This window comes from Oncorhynchus clarkii, chromosome 24, assembly GCF_045791955.1.
Source record: "Oncorhynchus clarkii lewisi isolate Uvic-CL-2024 chromosome 24, UVic_Ocla_1.0, whole genome shotgun sequence".
NCBI lineage: Eukaryota > Metazoa > Chordata > Actinopteri > Salmoniformes > Salmonidae > Oncorhynchus > Oncorhynchus clarkii.
In genome coordinates, this window is record NC_092170.1 from 43,961,426 (window position 1) to 43,983,838 (window position 22,413).

A 22,413-nucleotide genomic window follows, 5' to 3' on the forward strand; every position below is an offset into this window, starting at 1 on the left:
CCTCTCCAATATGACTGGCCGGTTCATTAACACCTCTCCTATATGACTGGCCGGTTCATTAACACCTCTCCAATATGACTGGCCGGTTCATTAACACCTCTCCAATATGACTGGCCGGTTCATTAACACCTCTCCAATATGACTGGCCGGTTCATTAACACCTCTCCTATATGACTGGCCGGTTCATTAACACCTCTCCAATATGACTGGCCGGTTCATTAACACCTCTCCAATATGACTGGCCGGTTCATTAACACCTCTCCAATATGACTGGCCGGTTCATTAACACCTCTCCAATATGACTGGCCGGTTCATTAACACCTCTCCAATATGACTGGCCGGTTCATTAACACCTCTCCAATATGACTGGCCGGTTCATTAACACCTCTCCAATATGACTGGCCGGTTCATTAACACCTCTCCAATATGACTGGCCGGTTCATTAACACCTCTCCAATATGACTGGCCGGTTCATTAACACCTCTCCAATATGACTGGCCGGTTCATTAACACCTCTCCCATATGACTGGCCGGTTCATTAACACCTCTCCAATATGACTGGCCGGTTCATTAACACCTCTCCTATATGACTGGCCGGTTCATTAACACCTCTCCAATATGACTGGCCGGTTCATTAACACCTCTCCTATATGACTGGCCGGTTCATTAACACCTCTCCAATATGACTGGCCGGTTCATTAACACCTCTCCTATATGACTGGCCGGTTCATTAACACCTCTCCAATATGACTGGCCGGTTCATTAACACCTCTCCAATATGACTGGCCGGTTCATTAACACCTCTCCAATATGACTGGCCGGTTCATTAACACCTCTCCAATATGACTGGCCGGTTCATTAACACCTCTCCAATATGACTGGCCAGTTCATTAACACCTGGCCAATACGACTGGCCAGGGACAGGTCAGTGAATGCTCAGGTCATCACTTGTCTTGTCTAATGAGCCAAGTGCTTAATATGATTTGATGAACAATCAAGATTTCTACTTACGGTCTGTGGATTCGAAGGTCTCGTACGTGGCGCTGAATCCTCTGTCTACATACGAGGCGTCGGAGTAAAAGACTACCTTCATGGTGTTAGTGTCACTGGTTACAACAGGACTGGTTGGAAGTTCTCCACAATACCTGAGACAGACATGTTACGATAAGAGGTCAACTCTCCACAATACAGACACATTACAATAAGAGGTCAACTCTCCACAATACCTGAGACAGACATGTTACGATAAGAGGTCAACTCTCCACAATACCTGAGACAGACACGTTACAATAAGAGGTCAACTCTCCACAATACCTGAGACAGACACGTTACAATAAGAGGTCAACTCTCCACAATACCTGAGACAGACACGTTACAATAAGAGGTCAACTCTCCACAATACCTGATACAGACACGTTACGATAAGAGGTCAACTCTCCACAATACCTGAGACAGACACGTTACAATAAGAGGTCAACTCTCCACAATACCTCAGAGACGTTACAATAAGAGGTCAACTCTACAATACCTGAGACAGACACGTTACAATAAGAGGTCAACTCTCCACAATACCTGATACAGACACGTTACGATAAGAGGTCAACTCTCTACAATATCTGATACAGACACGTTACGATAAGAGGCCAACTCTCCACAATACCTGATACAGACACGTTACGATAAGAGGTCAACTCTCCACAATACCTGAGACAGACACGTTACAATAAGAGGTCAACTCTCCACAATACCTGAGACAGACACGTTACAATAAGAGGTCAACTCTCCACAATACCTGAGACAGACACGTTACAATAAGAGGTCAACTCTCCACAATACCTGAGACAGACACGTTACAATAAGAGGTCAACTCTCCACAATACCTGATACAGACACGTTACGATAAGAGGTCAACTCTCCACAATACCTGAGACAGACACGTTACAATAAGAGGTCAACTCTCCACAATACCTGAGACAGACACGTTACAATAAGAGGTCAACTCTCTACAATACCTGATACAGACACGTTACGATAAGAGGTCAACTCTCCACAATACCTGAGACAGACACGTTACAATAAGAGGTCAACTCTCCACAATACCTGAGACAGACACGTTACAATAAGAGGTCAACTCTCCACAATACCTGAGACAGACACGTTACAATAAGAGGTCAACTCTCCACAATACCTGAGACAGACACGTTACAATAAGAGGTCAACTCTCTACAATACCTGAGACAGACACGTTACAATAAGAGGTCAACTCTCTACAATACCTGAGACAGACACGTTACAATAAGAGGTCAACTCTCCACAATACCTGAGACAGACACGTTACGATAAGAGGTCAACTCTCCACAATACCTGATACAGACACGTTACGATAACAGGTCAACTCTCCACAATACCTGATACAGACACGTTACGATAACAGGTCAACTCTCCACAATACCTGTGTTGGAGTCTAGCTTGAAATATAAAAAGGAACATGGAAAGTGACCGAGGGACATGTAAAGTGACCGAGGGACATGGAAAGTGACCGAGGGACATGTAAAGTGACCGAGGGACATGGAAAGTGACCGAGGGACATGGAAAGTGACCGAGGGACATGGAAAGTGACCGAGGGACATGTAAAGTGACCGAGGGACATGGAAAGTGACCGAGGGACATGGAAAGTGACCGAGGGACATGGAAAGTGACCGAGGGACATGGAAAGTGACATGGAAAGGGACAGAGGGACATGTAAAGTGACCAAGGGACATGTAAAGTGACTGAGGGACATGGAAAGTGACTGAGGGACACGGAAAGTGACCGAGGGACATATAAAGGGACGGAGGGACATGGAAAGTGACATGGAAAGTGACCAAGGGACATGTAAAGTGACTGAGGGACATGGAAAGTGACATGGAAAGGGACAGAGGGACATTTAAATGACATGGAAAGGGACAGAGGGACATTTAAAGGGACATGGAAAGGGACAGAGGGACATGTAAAGTGACCGAGGGACATGGAAAGTGACATGGAAAGGGACAGAGGGACATTTAAAATGACATGGAAAGGGACAGAGGGACATTTAAAATGACATGGAAAGGGACAGAGGGACATGTAAAGTGACCGAGGGACATGGAAAGTGACCGAGGGACATGGAAATTGACCGAGGGACATGGAAAGTGACAGAGGGACATGGAAAGTGACCGAGGGACATGGAAAGTGACATGTAAAGTGACTGAGGGACATGGAAAGTGACCAATGGACATGGAAAGTGACCGAGGGACATGGAAAGTGACATGGAAAGTGACCAAGGGACATGTAAAGTGACCGAGGGACATGGAAATTGACCGAGGGACATGGAAAGTGACAGAGGGACATGGAAAGTGACCAAGGGACATTTAAAGGGACATGTAAAGTGACAGAGGGACATGGAAAGGGACATGGAGAAAAGGGGAAGTGCAGAAAGTTTATATTCTGTTCAAACATGTTATTGTAGAATATGAATGTTCCTTAGGAGAGACGCAAAAGGTAACAGTCTAGCTTCAGTTCCTGATAAAGCAGGCCAGTGGCCGAGCAACCAGGCCCATTAAGGAGGCCAGTTGCCGAGGAACCAGGCCCATAAAGCAGGCCAGTGGCCGAGCAACCAGGCCCATAAAGCAGGCCAGTTGCCGAGGAACCAGGCTCATAAAGCAGGCCAGTTGCCGAGGAACCAGGCCCATAAAGCAGTCCAGTTGCCGAGGAACCAGGCCCATAAAGCAGTCCAGTTGCCGAGGAACCAGGCCCATAAAGCAGGCCAGTTGCCGAGGAACCAGGCCCATAAAGCAGGCCAGTTGCCGAGGAACCAGGCCCATAAAGCAGGCCAGTTGCCGAGGAACCAGGCCCATAAAGCAGGCCAGTTGCCGAGGAACCAGGCTCATAAAGCAGGCCAGTTGCCGAGGAACCAGGCCCATAAAGCAGGGCAGTTGCCGAGGAACCAGGCCCATAAAGCAGGGCAGTTGCCGAGGAACCAGGCCCATAAAGCAGGGCAGTTGCCGAGGAACCAGGCCCATAAAGCAGGCCAGTTGTCGAGGAACCAGGCCCATAAAGCAGGCCAGTTGCCGAGGAACCAGGCCCATAAAGCAGGCCAGTTGCTGAGGAACCAGGCCCATAAAGCTCCTAACTACCAAAATGTTTTACCCATCTACCAATAGGTGCCCTTCTTTGTGAGGCATTGGAAAACCTCCCTGGTCTTTGTGGTTGAATCTGTATTTGAAATTCACTGCTCGACTGAGGGACTTTACAGATAATTATGTGTGTGTGTGGGGTACAGAGATGAGGTAGTCATTCAAAAAATCATGTTAAACACTATTATTGCACACACAGTGAGTCCATGCAACCGGAGTTCATCTTTACTCCTGAACTTATTCAGGCTTGCCATAGCAAAGGGGGTGAATACTTATTGAATCAAACCAGTAAAAAATGTGTCAAAACATACTTCCACTTCGACAAGATGAGGTATTGCGAAAAAAACAAACACACAATTTAATCAATTTTAAATTCAGGCTTTAACATTTAATACAGTAGGGGGAGGTGCAGGGTGAGGTAATACAGTAGGGGAGGTACAGGGTGAGGTAATACAGTAGGGGAGGTGCAGGGTGAGGTAATACAGCAGGGGGAGGTGCAGGGTGAGGTAATACAGTAGGGGAGGTACAGGGTGAGGTAATACAGTAGGGGGAGGTGCAGGGTGGGGTAATACAGTAGGGGGAGGTGCAGGGTGAGGTAATACAGTAGGGGAGGTGCAGGGTGAGGTAATACAGTAGGGGGAGGTGCAGGGTGAGGTAATACAGTAGGGGAGGTGCAGGGTGAGGTAAAACAGCAGGGGGAGGTGCAGGGTGAGGTAAAACAGCAGGGGGAGGTGCAGGGTGAGGTAATACAGTAGGTGGAGGTGCAGGGTGAGGTAATACAGCAGGGGAGGTGCAGGGTGAGGTAATACAGTAGGGGAGGTGCAGGGTGAGGTAATACAGTAGGGGAGGTGCAGGGTGAGGTAATACAGCAGGGGGAGGTGCAGGGTGAGGTAATACAGTAGGGGGAGGTGCAGGATGAGGTAATACAGTAGGGGAGGTGCAGGGTGGGGTAATACAGTAGGGGGAGGTGCAGGGTGAGGTAATACAGTAGGGGGAGGTGCCAGGTGAGGTAAAACAGTAGGGGGGGTGCTTCTCAAACATCTCACCTCTTGTTGTTGATCTCTACATAGTCCTTGTTACAGTCCTTCGTGTTCTCCTGACCCAGCTCTGATAACAGGAAGGTACTGAACTTGACCTTCACTGACTTACCAGCAGGGACCTGGGGGGGGGCATAGTACAGCCAAACATTATACACACACTTAGCCTGATACAAAACCTCTATCAGCCAATATATAAAATCTGAAGGCCTCAATATCTGATTATTAGATTAGCAAATAAAATCAGTCAAACACTTCACTAAGTTGTAACCCAGTACAGTATAAAACACTTCACTATGTTGTAACCCAGTATAAAACACTTCACTATGTTGTAACCCAGTACAGTATAAAACACTTCACTATGTTGTAACCCAGTATAAAACACTTCACTATGTTGTAACCCAGTACAGTATAAAACACTTCACTATGTTGTAACCCAGTACAGTATAAAACACTTCACTATGTTGTAACCCAGTATAAAACACTTCACTATGTTGTAACCCAGTATAAAACACTTCACTATGTTGTAACCCAGTACAGTATAAAACACTTCACTATGTTGTAACCCAGTATAAAACACTTCACTATGTTGTAACCCAGTACAGTATAAAACACTTCACTATGTTGTAACCCAGTATAAAACACTTCACCATGTTGTAACCCAGTACAGTATAAAACACTTCACTATGTTGTAACCCAGTACAGTATAAAACACTTCACTATGTTGTAACCCAGTACAGTATAAAACACTTCACTATGTTGTAACCCAGTATAAAACACTTCACTATGTTGTAACCCCAGTACAGTATAAAACACTTCACTATGTTGTAACCCCAGTACAGTATAAAACACTTCACTATGTTGTAACCCAGTATAAAACACTTCACTATGTTGTAACCCAGTACAGTATAAAACACTTCACTATGTTGTAACCCAGTATAAAACACTTCACTATGTTGTAACCCAGTATAAAACACTTCACTATGTTGTAACCCCAGTACAGTATAAAACACTTCACTATGTTGTAACCCCAGTACAGTATAAAACACTTCACTATGTTGTAACCCAGTATAAAACACTTCACTATGTTGTAACCCCAGTACAGTATAAAACACTTCACTATGTTGTAACCCAGTACAGTATAAAACACTTCACTATGTTGTAACCCAGTATAAAACATTTCACTATGTTGTAACCCAGTACAGTATAAAACACTTCACTATGTTGTAACCCAGTACAGTATAAAACACTTCACTATGTTGTAACTCAGTACAGTATAAAACACTTCACTATGTTGTAACCCAGTACAGTATAAAACACTTCACTATGTTGTAACCCAGTACAGTATAAAACACTTCACTATGTTGTAACCCAGTACAGTATAAAACACTTCACTATGTTGTAACCCAGTACAGTATAAAACACTTCACTATGTTGTAACCCCAGTACAGTATAAAACACTTCACTATGTTGTAACCCCAGTACAGTATAAAACACTTCACTATGTTGTAACCCCAGTACAGTATAAAACACTTCACTATGTTGTAACCCAGTATAAAACACTTCACTATGTTGTAACCCAGTACAGTATAAAACACTTCACTATGTTGTAACCCAGTACAGTATAAAACACTTCACTATGTTGTAACCCAGTATAAAACACTTCACTATGTTGTAACCCAGTATAAAACACTTCACTATGTTGTAACCCAGTATAAAACACTTCACTATGTTGTAACCCAGTATAAAACACTTCACTATGTTGTAACCCAGTATAAAACACTTCACTATGTTGTAACCCAGTATAAAACACTTCACTATGTTGTAACCCCAGTATAAAACACTTCACTATGTTGTAACCCAGTACAGTATAAAACACTTCACTATGTTGTAACCCAGTATAAAACACTTCACTATGTTGTAACCCAGTATAAAACACTTCACTATGTTGTAACCCAGTATAAAACACTTCACTATGTTGTAACCCAGTACAGTATAAAACACTTCACTATGATGTAACCCAGTATAAAACACTTCACTATGTTGTAACCCAGTATAAAACACTTCACTATGTTGTAACCCAATACAGTATAAAGCACTTCACTATGTTGTAACCCAGTATAAAACACTTCACTATGTTGTAACCCAGTACAGTATAAAACACTTCACTATGTTGTAACCCAGTACAGTATAAAACACTTCACTATGTTGTAACCCAGTACAGTATAAAACACTTCACTATGTTGTAACCCAGTACAGTATAAAACACTTCACTATGTTGTAACCCCAGTACAGTATAAAACACTTCACTATGTTGTAACCCAGTACAGTATAAAACACTTCACTATGTTGTAACCCAGTATAAAACACTTCACTATGTTGTAACCCAGTACAGTATAAAACACTTCACTATGTTGTAACCCAGTATAAAACACTTCACTATGTTGTAACCCCAGTACAGTATAAAACACTTCACTATGTTGTAACCCAGTACAGTATAAAACACTTCACTATGTTGTAACCCAGTATAAAACACTTCACTATGTTGTAACCCAGTATAAAACACTTCACTATGTTGTAACCCAGTACAGTATAAAACACTTCACTATGTTGTAACCCAGTACAGTATAAAACACTTCACTATGTTGTAACCCAGTATAAAACACTTCACTATGTTGTAACTCAGTACAGTATAAAACACTTCACTATGTTGTAACCCAGTACAGTATAAAACACTTCACTATGTTGTAACCCAGTACAGTATAAAACACTTCACTATGTTGTAACCCCAGTATAAAACACTTCACTATGTTGTAACCCAGTACAGTATAAAACACTTCACTATGTTGTAACCCAGTACAGTATAAAACACTTCACTATGTTGTAACCCCAGTACAGTATAAAACACTTCACTATGTTGTAACCCCAGTACAGTATAAAACACTTCACTATGTTGTAACCCAGTATAAAACACTTCACTATGTTGTAACCCATTACAATATAAAACACTTCACTATGTTGTAACCCAGTACAGTATAAAACACTTCACTATGTTGTAACCCAGTATAAAACACTTCACTATGTTGTAACCCAGTATAAAACACTTCACTATGTTGTAACCCAGTATAAAACACTTCACTATGTTGTAACCCAGTATAAAACACTTCACTATGTTGTAACCCAGTATAAAACACTTCACTATGTTGTAACCCAGTATAAAACACTTCACTATGTTGTAACCCAGTATAAAACACTTCACTATGTTGTAACCCAGTACAGTATAAAACACTTCACTATGTTGTAACCCAGTATAAAACACTTCACTATGTTGTAACCCAGTACAGTATAAAACACTTCACTATGTTGTAACTCAGTATAAAACACTTCACTATGTTGTAACCCAGTATAAAACACTTCACTATGTTGTAACCCAGTATAAAACACTTCACTATGTTGTAACCCAGTACAGTATAAAACACTTCACTATGTTGTAACCCAGTATAAAACACTTCACTATGTTGTAACCCAGTACAGTATAAAACACTTCACTATGTTGTAACCCAGTACAGTATAAAACACTTCACTATGTTGTAACTCAGTACAGTATAAAACACTTCACTATGTTGTAACCCAGTACAGTATAAAACACTTCACTATGTTGTAACCCAGTACAGTATAAAACACTTCACTATGTTGTAACCCCAGTATAAAACACTTCACTATGTTGTAACCCCAGTATAAAACACTTCACTATGTTGTAACCCAGTACAGTATAAAACACTTCACTATGTTGTAACCCCAGTACAGTATAAAACACTTCACTATGTTGTAACCCCAGTACAGTATAAAACACTTCACTATGTTGTAACCCAGTATAAAACACTTCACTATGTTGTAACCCATTACAATATAAAACACTTCACTATGTTGTAACCCAGTACAGTATAAAACACTTCACTATGTTGTAACCCAGTATAAAACACTTCACTATGTTGTAACCCAGTATAAAACACTTCACTATGTTGTAACCCAGTATAAAACACTTCACTATGTTGTAACCCAGTATAAAACACTTCACTATGTTGTAACCCAGTATAAAACACTTCACTATGTTGTAACCCAGTATAAAACACTTCACTATGTTGTAACCCAGTATAAAACACTTCACTATGTTGTAACCCAGTACAGTATAAAACACTTCACTATGATGTAACCCAGTATAAAACACTTCACTATGTTGTAACCCAGTATAAAACACTTCACTATGTTGTAACCCAATACAGTATAAAGCACTTCACTATGTTGTAACCCAGTATAAAACACTTCACTATGTTGTAACCCAGTATAAAACAGTATAAAACACTTCACTATGTTGTAACCCCAGTACAGTATAAAACACTTCACTATGTTGTAACCCCAGTTGTACAGTATAAAACACTTCACTATGTTGTAACCCACTTCACTATGTTGTAACCCAGTATAAAACACTTCACTATGTTGTAACCCAGTACAGTATAAAACACTTCACTATGTTGTAACCCAGTATAAAACACTTCACTATGTTGTAACCCCAGTACAGTATAAAACACTTCACTATGTTGTAACCCAGTACAGTATAAAACACTTCACTATGTTGTAACCCAGTATAAAACACTTCACTATGTTGTAACCCAGTATAAAACACTTCACTATGTTGTAACCCAGTACAGTATAAAACACTTCACTATGTTGTAACCCAGTACAGTATAAAACACTTCACTATGTTGTAACCCCAGTACAGTATAAAACACTTCACTATGTTGTAACCCCAGTACAGTATAAAACACTTCACTATGTTGTAACCCAGTATAAAACACTTCACTATGTTGTAACCCAGTACAGTATAAAACACTTCACTATGTTGTAACCCAGTACAGTATAAAACACTTCACTATGTTGTAACCCAGTATAAAACACTTCACTATGTTGTAACCCAGTATAAAACACTTCACTATGTTGTAACCCAGTATAAAACACTTCACTATGTTGTAACCCAGTATAAAACACTTCACTATGTTGTAACCCAGTATAAAACACTTCACTATGTTGTAACCCAGTATAAAACACTTCACTATGTTGTAACCCAGTATAAAACACTTCACTATGTTGTAACCCAGTATAAAACACTTCACTATGTTGTAACCCAGTACAGTATAAAACACTTCACTATGTTGTAACCCAGTATAAAACACTTCACTATGTTGTAACCCAGTATAAAACACTTCACTATGTTGTAACCCAGTACAGTATAAAACACTTCACTATGTTGTAACCCAGTATAAAACACTTCACTATGTTGTAACCCAGTATAAAACACTTCACTATGTTGTAACCCAATACAGTATAAAGCACTTCACTATGTTGTAACCCAGTATAAAACACTTCACTATGTTGTAACCCAGTACAGTATAAAACACTTCACTATGTTGTAACCCAGTACAGTATAAAACACTTCACTATGTTGTAACCCAGTACAGTATAAAACACTTCACTATGTTGTAACCCAGTATAAAACACTTCACTATGTTGTAACCCAGTACAGTATAAAACACTTCACTATGTTGTAACCCAGTATAAAACACTTCACTATGTTGTAACCCCAGTACAGTATAAAACACTTCACTATGTTGTAACCCAGTACAGTATAAAACACTTCACTATGTTGTAACCCAGTATAAAACACTTCACTATGTTGTAACCCCAGTACAGTATAAAACACTTCACTATGTTGTAACCCAGTACAGTATAAAACACTTCACTATGTTGTAACCCAGTATAAAACACTTCACTATGTTGTAACCCAGTATAAAACACTTCACTATGTTGTAACCCAGTACAGTATAAAACACTTCACTATGTTGTAACTCAGTACAGTATAAAACACTTCACTATGTTGTAACCCAGTACAGTATAAAACACTTCACTATGTTGTAACCCAGTACAGTATAAAACACTTCACTATGTTGTAACCCCAGTATAAAACACTTCACTATGTTGTAACCCAGTACAGTATAAAACACTTCACTATGTTGTAACCCAGTACAGTATAAAACACTTCACTATGTTGTAACCCCAGTACAGTATAAAACACTTCACTATGTTGTAACCCCAGTACAGTATAAAACACTTCACTATGTTGTAACCCAGTATAAAACACTTCACTATGTTGTAACCCAGTATAAAACACTTCACTATGTTGTAACCCAGTACAGTATAAAACACTTCACTATGTTGTAACCCAGTATAAAACACTTCACTATGTTGTAACCCAGTATAAAACACTTCACTATGTTGTAACCCAGTATAAAACACTTCACTATGTTGTAACCCAGTACAGTATAAAACACTTCACTATGTTGTAACCCAGTATAAAACACTTCACTATGTTGTAACCCAGTATAAAACACTTCACTATGTTGTAACCCAGTACAGTATAAACACTTCACTATGTTGTAACCCAGTATAAAACACTTCACTATGTTGTAACCCAGTACAGTATAAAACACTTCACTATGTTGTAACCCAGTACAGTATAAAACACTTCACTATGTTGTAACCCAGTATAAAACACTTCACTATGTTGTAACCCAGTATAAAACACTTCACTATGTTGTAACCCAGTATAAAACACTTCACTATGTTGTAACCCAGTACAGTATAAAACACTTCACTATGTTGTAACCCAGTATAAAACACTTCACTATGTTGTAACCCAGTATAAAACACTTCACTATGTTGTAACCCAATATAAAACACTTCACTATGTTGTAACCCAGTATAAAACACTTCACTATGTTGTAACCCAGTACAGTATAAAACACTTCACTATGTTGTAACCCAATATAAAACACTTCACTATGTTGTAACCCAGTATAAAACACTTCACTATGTTGTAACCCAGTACAGTATAAAACACTTCACTATGTTGTAACCCAGTACAGTATAAAACACTTCACTATGTTGTAACCCAGTATAAAACACTTCACTATGTTGTAACCCAGTACAGTATAAAACACTTCACTATGTTGTAACCCAGTATAAAACACTTCACTATGTTGTAACCCAGTATAAAACACTTCACTATGTTGTAACCCCAGTATAAAACACTTCACTATGTTGTAACCCCAGTATAAAACACTTCACTATGTTGTAACCCAGTATAAAACACTTCACTATGTTGTAACCCAGTATAAAACACTTCACTATGTTGTAACCCAGTATAAAACACTTCACTATGTTGTAACGCAGTATAAAACACTTCACTATGTTGTAACCCAGTATAAAACACTTCACCATGTTGTAACCCCAGTATAAAACACTTCACTATGTTGTAACCCAGTACAGTATAAAACACTTCACTATGTTGTAACCCCAGTACAGTATAAAACACTTCACTATGTTGTAACCCAGTATAAAACACTTCACTATGTTGTAACCCAGTACAGTATAAAACACTTCACTATGTTGTAACCCAGTATAAAACACTTCACTATGTTGTAACCCAGTACAGTATAAAACACTTCACTATGTTGTAACCCAGTATAAAACACTTCACTATGTTGTAACCCAGTATAAAACACTTCACTATGTTGTAACCCAGTATAAAACACTTCACTATGTTGTAACCCCAGTATAAAACACTTCACTATGTTGTAACCCAGTATAAAACACTTCACTATGTTGTAACCCAGTATAAAACACTTCACTATGTTGTAACCCAGTATAAAACACTTCACTATGTTGTAACCCAGTATAAAACACTTCACTATGTTGTAACCCAGTATAAAACACTTCACTATGTTGTAACCCAGTATAAAACACTTCACTATGTTGTAACCCAGTACAGTATAAAACACTTCACTATGTTGTAACCCCAGTACAGTATAAAACACTTCACTATGTTGTAACCCAGTACAGTATAAAACACTTCACTATGTTGTAACCCAGTATAAAACACTTCACTATGTTGTAACCCAGTATTGTAACCCAGTATAAAACACTTCACTATGTTGTAACCCAGTACAGTATAAAACACTTCACTATGTTGTAACCCAGTACAGTATAAAACACTTCACTATGTTGTAACCCAGTATAAAACACTTCACTATGTTGTAACCCAGTACAGTATAAAACACTTCACTATGTTGTAACCCAGTATAAAACACTTCACTATGTTGTAACCCAGTATAAAACACTTCACTATGTTGTAACCCAGTATAAAACACTTCACTATGTTGTAACCCAGTATATAAAACACTTCACTATGTTGTAACCCAGTATAAAACACTTCACTATGTTGTAACCCAGTATAAAACACTTCACTATGTTGTAACCCCAGTATAAAACACTTCACTATGTTGTAACCCAGTACAGTATAAAACACTTCACTATGTTGTAACCCAGTACAGTATAAAACACTTCACTATGTTGTAACCCAGTATAAAACACTTCACTATGTTGTAACCCAGTACAGTATAAAACACTTCACTATGTTGTAACCCAGTATAAAACACTTCACTATGTTGTAACCCAGTACAGTATAAAACACTTCACTATGTTGTAACCCAGTATAAAACACTTCACTATGTTGTAACCCCAGTATAAAACACTTCACTATGTTGTAACCCCAGTATAAAACACTTCACTATGTTGTAACCCAGTATAAAACACTTCACTATGTTGTAACCCAGTATAAAACACTTCACTATGTTGTAACCCAGTATAAAACACTTCACTATGTTGTAACCCAGTATAAAACACTTCACTATGTTGTAACGCAGTATAAAACACTTCACTATGTTGTAACCCAGTATAAAACACTTCACCATGTTGTAACCCCAGTATAAAACACTTCACTATGTTGTAACCCAGTACAGTATAAAACACTTCACTATGTTGTAACCCCAGTACAGTATAAAACACTTCACTATGTTGTAACCCAGTATAAAACACTTCACTATGTTGTAACCCAGTACAGTATAAAACACTTCACTATGTTGTAACCCAGTATAAAACACTTCACTATGTTGTAACCCAGTACAGTATAAAACACTTCACTATGTTGTAACCCAGTATAAAACACTTCACTATGTTGTAACCCAGTATAAAACACTTCACTATGTTGTAACCCCAGTATAAAACACTTCACTATGTTGTAACCCCAGTATAAAACACTTCACTATGTTGTAACCCAGTATAAAACACTTCACTATGTTGTAACCCAGTATAAAACACTTCACTATGTTGTAACCCAGTATAAAACACTTCACTATGTTGTAACCCAGTATAAAACACTTCACTATGTTGTAACCCAGTATAAAACACTTCACTATGTTGTAACCCAGTATAAAACACTTCACTATGTTGTAACCCCAGTATAAAACACTTCACTATGTTGTAACCCAGTACAGTATAAAACACTTCACTATGTTGTAACCCAGTACAGTATAAAACACTTCACTATGTTGTAACCCAGTATAAAACACTTCACTATGTTGTAACCCAGTATAAAACACTTCACTATGTTGTAACCCAGTACAGTATAAAACACTTCACTATGTTGTAACCCAGTATAAAACACTTCACTATGTTGTAACCCAGTACAGTATAAAACACTTCACTATGTTGTAACCCCAGTACAGTATAAAACACTTCACTATGTTGTAACCCAGTATAAAACACTTCACCATGTTGTAACCCAGTATAAAACACTTCACTATGTTGTAACCCAGTATAAAACACTTCACTATGTTGTATATAAAACACTTCACTATGTTGTAACCCAGTATAAAACACTTCACTATGTTGTAACCCAGTACAGTATAAAACACTTCACTATGTTGTAACCCAGTATAAAACACTTCACTATGTTGTAACCCAGTACAGTATAAAACACTTCACTATGTTGTAACCCAGTACAGTATAAAACACTTCACTATGTTGTAACCCCAGTAACACTTCACTATGTTGTAACCCAGTATAAAACACTTCACTATGTTGTAACCCAGTATAAAACACTTCACTATGTTGTAACCCAGTATAAAACACTTCACTATGTTGTAACCCAGTACAGTATAAAACACTTCACTATGTTGTAACCCAGTATAAAACACTTCACTATGTTGTAACCCAGTACAGTATAAAACACTTCACTATGTTGTAACCCAGTATAAAACACTTCACTATGTTGTAACCCAGTACAGTATAAAACACTTCACTATGTTGTAACCCAGTACAGTATAAAACACTTCACTATGTTGTAACCCAAGTATAAAACACTTCACTATGTTGTAACCCAGTACAGTATAAAACACTTCACTATGTTGTAACCCAGTACACTTCACTATGTTGTAACCCAGTAAAAAACACTTCACTATGTTGTAACCCAGTATAAAACACTTCACTATGTTGTAACCCAGTACAGTAGAAAACACTTCACTATGTTGTAACCCAGTATAAAACACTTCACTATGTTGTAACCCAGTATAAAACACTTCACTATGTTGTAACCCAGTACAGTATAAAACACTTCACTATGTTGTAACCCAGTACAGTATAAAACACTTCACTATGTTGTAACCCAGTATAAAACACTTCACTATGTTGTAACCCAGTATAAAACACTTCACTATGTTGTAACCCAGTACAGTATAAAACACTTCACTATGTTGTAACCCAGTACAGTATAAAACACTTCACTATGTTGTAACCCAGTATAAAACACTTCACTATGTTGTAACCCAGTATAAAACACTTCACTATGTTGTAACCCAGTATAAAACACTTCACTATGTTGTAACCCAGTACAGTATAAAACACTTCACTATGTTGTAACCCAGTATAAAACACTTCACTATGTTGTAACCCAGTATAAAACACTTCACTATGTTGTAACCCAGTATAAAACACTTCACTATGTTGTAACCCAGTACAGTATAAAACACTTCACTATGTTGTAACCCAGTATAAAACACTTCACTATGTTGTAACCCAGTACAGTATAAAACACTTCACTATGTTGTAACCCAGTATAAAACACTTCACTATGTTGTAACCCAGTATATAAAACACTTCACTATGTTGTAACCCAGTACAGTATAAAACACTTCACTATGTTGTAACCCAGTACAGTATAAAACACTTCACTATGTTGTAACCCAGTATAAAACACTTCACTATGTTGTAACCCAGTACAGTAGAAAACACTTCACTATGTTGTAACCCAGTATAAAACACTTCACTATGTTGTAACCCAGTATAAAACACTTCACTATGTTGTAACCCAGTACAGTATAAAACACTTCACTATGTTGTAACCCAGTACACTTCACTATGTAACCCAGTAAAAACACTTCACTATGTTGTAACCCAGTATAAAACACTTCACTATGTTGTAACCCAGTATAAAACACTTCACTATGTTGTAACCCCAGTACAGTATAAAACACTTCACTATGTTGTAACCCCAGTACAGTATAAAACACTTCACTATGTTGTAACCCAGTACAGTATAAAACACTTCACTATGTTGTAACCCAGTATAAAACACTTCACTATGTTGTAACCCAGTACAGTATAAAACACTTCACTATGTTGTAACCCAGTATAAAACACTTCACTATGTTGTAACCCAGTACAGTATAAAACACTTCACTATGTTGTAACCCAGTATAAAACACTTCACTATGTTGTAACCCAGTATAAAACACTTCACTATGTTGTAACCCCAGTATAAAACACTTCACTATGTTGTAACCCCAGTATAAAACACTTCACTATGTTGTAACCCAGTATAAAACACTTCACTATGTTGTAACCCAGTATAAAACACTTCACTATGTTGTAACCCAGTATAAAACACTTCACTATGTTGTAACCCAGTATAAAACACTTCACTATGTTGTAACGCAGTATAAAACACTTCACTATGTTGTAACCCAGTATAAAACACTTCACCATGTTGTAACCCCAGTATAAAACACTTCACTATGTTGTAACCCAGTACAGTATAAAACACTTCACTATGTTGTAACCCCAGTACAGTATAAAACACTTCACTATGTTGTAACCCAGTATAAAACACTTCACTATGTTGTAACCCAGTACAGTATAAAACACTTCACTATGTTGTAACCCCAGTATAAAACACTTCACTATGTTGTAACCCAGTACAGTATAAAACACTTCACTATGTTGTAACCCCAGTACAGTATAAAACACTTCACTATGTTGTAACCCAGTATAAAACACTTCACCATGTTGTAACCCAGTATAAAACACTTCACTATGTTGTAACCCCAGTACAGTATAAAACACTTCACTATGTTGTAACCCAGTATAAAACACTTCACTATGTTGTAACCCAGTACAGTATAAAACACTTCACTATGTTGTAACCCCAGTACAGTATAAAACACTTCACTATGTTGTAACCCAGTACAGTATAAAACACTTCACTATGTTGTAACCCAGTATAAAACACTTCACTATGTTGTAACCCAGTATAAAACACTTCACTATGTTGTAACCCAGTATAAAACACTTCACTATGTTGTAACCCAGTACAGTATAAAACACTTCACTATGATGTAACCCAGTATAAAACACTTCACTATGTTGTAACCCAGTACAGTATAAAACACTTCACTATGTTGTAACCCAGTACAGTATAAAACACTTCACTATGTTGTAACCCAGTATAAAACACTTCACTATGTTGTAACCCAGTATAAAACACTTCACTATGTTGTAACCCAGTATAAAACACTTCACTATGTTGTAACCCAGTACAGTATAAAACACTTCACTATGTTGTAACCCAGTACAGTATAAAACACTTCACTATGTTGTAACCCCAGTATAAAACACTTCACTATGTTGTAACCCAGTACAGTATAAAACACTTCACTATGTTGTAACCCAGTACAGTATAAAACACTTCACTATGTTGTAACCCAGTATAAAACACTTCACTATGTTGTAACCCAGTACAGTAGAAAACACTTCACTATGTTGTAACCCAGTATAAAACACTTCACTATGTTGTAACCCAGTATAAAACACTTCACTATGTTGTAACCCAGTACAGTATAAAACACTTCACTATGTTGTAACCCAGTACAGTATAAAACACTTCACTATGATGTAACCCAGTATAAAACACTTCACTATGTTGTAACCCAGTATAAAACACTTCACTATGTTGTAACCCCAGTACAGTATAAAACACTTCACTATGTTGTAACCCCAGTACAGTATAAAACACTTCACTATGTTGTAACCCAGTATAAAACACTTCACTATGTTGTAACCCAGTATAAAACACTTCACTATGTTGTAACCCAGTATAAAACACTTCACTATGTTGTAACCCAGTACAGTATAAAACACTTCACTATGTTGTAACCCAGTATAAAACACTTCACTATGTTGTAACCCAGTATAAAACACTTCACTATGTTGTAACCCAGTACAGTATAAAACACTTCACTATGTTGTAACCCAGTATAAAACACTTCACTATGTTGTAACCCAGTACAGTATAAAACACTTCACTATGTTGTAACCCAGTATAAAACACTTCACTATGTTGTAACCCAGTATAAAACACTTCACTATGTTGTAACCCAGTACAGTATAAAACACTTCACTATGTTGTAACCCAGTATAAAACACTTCACTATGTTGTAACCCAGTACAGTATAAAACACTTCACTATGTTGTAACCCCAGTACAGTATAAAACACTTCACTATGTTGTAACCCCAGTACAGTATAAAACACTTCACTATGTTGTAACCCAGTATAAAACACTTCACTATGTTGTAACCCAGTATAAAACACTTCACTATGTTGTAACCCAGTATAAAACACTTCACTATGTTGTAACCCAGTACAGTATAAAACACTTCACTATGTTGTAACCCAGTGCAGTATAAAACACTTCACTATGTTGTAACCCAGTACAGTATAAAACACTTCACTATGTTGTAACCCAGTACAGTATAAAACACTTCACTATGTTGTAACCCAGTACAGTATAAAACACTTCACTATGTTGTAACCCAGTACAGTATAAAACACTTCACTATGTTGTAACCCAGTACAGTATAAAACACTTCACTATGTTGTAACCCAGTATAAAACACTTCACTATGTTGTAACCCAGTACAGTATAAAACACTTCACTATGTTGTAACCCAGTATAAAACACTTCACTATGTTGTAACCCAGTATAAAACACTTCACTATGTTGTAACCCAGTACAGTATAAAACACTTCACTATGTTGTAACCCAGTACAGTATAAAACACTTCACTATGTTGTAACCCAGTACAGTATAAAACACTTCACTATGTTGTAACCCAGTATAAAACACTTCACTAAGTTGTAACCCAGTACAGTATAAAACACTTCACTATGTTGTAACCCAGTATAAAACACTTCACTATGTTGTAACCCAGTATAAAACACTTCACTATGATGTAACCCAGTATAAAACACATCACTATGTTGTAACCCAGTACAGTATAAAACACTTCACTATGTTGTAACCCAGTACAGTATAAAACTCTTCACTATGTTGTAACCCAGTATAAAACACTTCACTATGTTGTAACCCAGTACAGTATAAAACACTTCACTATGATGTAACCCATTATAAAACACTTCACTATGATGTAACCCAGTATAAAACACTTCACTATGTTGTAACCCAGTATAAAACACTTCACTATGTTGTAACCCCAGTATAAAACACTTCACTATGTTGTAACCCAGTATAAAACACTTCACTATGTTGTAACCCAGTATAAAACACTTCACTATGTTGTAACCCAGTATAAAACACTTCACTATGTTGTAACCCAGTATAAAACACTTCACTATGTTGTAACCCAGTATAAAACACTTCACTATGTTGTAACCCAGTATAAAACACTTCACTATGTTGTAACCCAGTAGAAAACACTTCACTATGTTGTAACCCAGTAGAAAACACTTCACTATGTTGTAACCCAGTATAAAACACTTCACTATGTTGTAACCCCAGTATAAAACACTTCACTATGTTGTAACCCAGTACAGTATAAAACACTTCACTATGTTGTAACCCAGTATAAAACACTTCACTATGTTGTAACCCAGTACAGTATAAAACACTTCACTATGTTGTAACCCAGTACAGTATAAAACACTTCACTATGTTGTAACCCAGTACAGTATAAAACACTTCACTATGATGTAACCCAGTATAAAACACTTCACTATGTTGTAACCCAGTACAGTTCACTTCACTGTGTTGTAACCCAGTATAAAACACTTCACTATGTTGTAACCCAGTATAAAACACTTCACTATGTTGTAACCCCAGTACAGTATAAAACACTTCACTATGTTGTAACCCAGTATAAAACACTTCACTATGTTGTAACCCAGTATAAAACACTTCACTATGTTGTAACCCAGTACAGTATAAAACACTTCACTATGTTGTAACCCAGTATAAAACACTTCACTATGTTGTAACCCAGTACAGTATAAAACACTTCACTATGTTGTAACCCAGTATAAAAAACACTTCACTATGTTGTAACCCAGTATAAAACACTTCACTATGTTGTAACCCCAGTACAGTATAAAACACTTCACTATGTTGTAACCCAGTATAAAACACTTCACTATGTTGTAACCCAGTATAAAACACTTCACCATGTTGTAACCCAGTATAAAACACTTCACTATGTTGTAACCCAGTATAAAACACTTCACTATGTTGTAACCCAGTACAGTATAAAACACTTCACTATGTTGTAACCCCAGTACAGTATAAAACACTTCACTATGTTGTAACCCAGTACAGTATAAAACACTTCACTATGTTGTAACCCCAGTATAAAACACTTCACTATGTTGTAACCCAGTATAAAACACTTCACTATGTTGTAACCCCAGTACAGTATAAAACACTTCACTATGTTGTAACCCAGTACAGTATAAAACACTTCACTATGTTGTAACCCAGTATAAAACACTTCACTATGTTGTAACCCAGTATAAAACACTTCACTATGTTGTAACCCAGTACAGTATAAAACACTTCACTATGTTGTAACCCAGTAGAAAACACTTCACTATGTTGTAACCCAGTACAGTATAAAACACTTCACTATGTTGTAACCCAGTACAGTATAAAACACTTCACTATGTTGTAACCCAGTATAAAACACTTCACTATGTTGTAACCCAGTACAGTATAAAACACTTCACTATGTTGTAACCCAGTACAGTATAAAACACTTCACTATGTTGTAACCCAGTATAAAACACTTCACTATGTTGTAACCCAGTACAGTATAAAACACTTCACTATGTTGTAACCCAGTATAAAACACTTCACCATGTTGTAACCCAGTACAGTATAAAACACTTCACTTCACTATGTTGTAACCCAGTATAAAACACTTCACTATGTTGTAACCCCAGTATAAAACACTTCACTATGTTGTAACCCCAGTACAGTATAAAACACTTCACTATGTTGTAACCAAGTATAAAACACTTCACTATGTTGTAACCCAGTACAGTATAAAACACTTCACTATGTTGTAACCCAGTATAAAACACTTCACTATGTTGTAAAGTACACTTCACTATGTTGTAACCCAGTACAGTATAAAACACTTCACTATGTTGTAACCCAGTAACCCAGTATAAAACACTTCACTATGTTGTAACCCAGTATAAAACACTTCACTATGTTGTAACCCAGTATAAAACACTTCACTATGTTGTAACCCAGTATAAAACACTTCACTATGTTGTAACCCAGTATAAAACACTTCACTATGTTGTAACCCAGTACAGTATAAAACACTTCACTATGTTGTAACCCAGTATAAAACACTTCACTATGTTGTAACCCAGTATAAAACACTTCACTATGTTGTAACCCAGTATAAAACACTTCACTATGTTGTAACCCAGTATAAAACACTTCACTATGTTGTAACCCAGTACAGTAAAACACTTCACTATGTTGTAACCCAGTAGAAAACACTTCACTATGTTGTAACCCAGTACAGTATAAAACACTTCACTATGTTGTAACCCAGTATAAAACACTTCACTATGTTGTAACCCAGTAGAAAACACTTCACTATGTTGTAACCCAGTACAGTATAAAAC

General features: G+C 37.4%; 1 protein-coding gene across 2 annotated transcripts in view; it reads right to left on the bottom strand.

The window, feature by feature from the left end:
- The window catches only part of LOC139382384 (ST14 transmembrane serine protease matriptase a), a 79,515-nt gene that overhangs the window by 12,050 nt on the left and 45,052 nt on the right, over positions 1 to 22,413 (bottom strand). For both annotated transcript variants that reach the window (XM_071126391.1, XM_071126392.1), the window contains exons 9-10: positions 5,201 to 5,313; positions 1,012 to 1,145 (exon numbers count right to left, since the gene is read on the bottom strand). In XM_071126391.1, the coding sequence (XP_070982492.1) occupies positions 1,012 to 1,145; positions 5,201 to 5,313 (247 nt within the window). The remainder of the gene's footprint in view (positions 1 to 1,011; positions 1,146 to 5,200; positions 5,314 to 22,413) is intronic.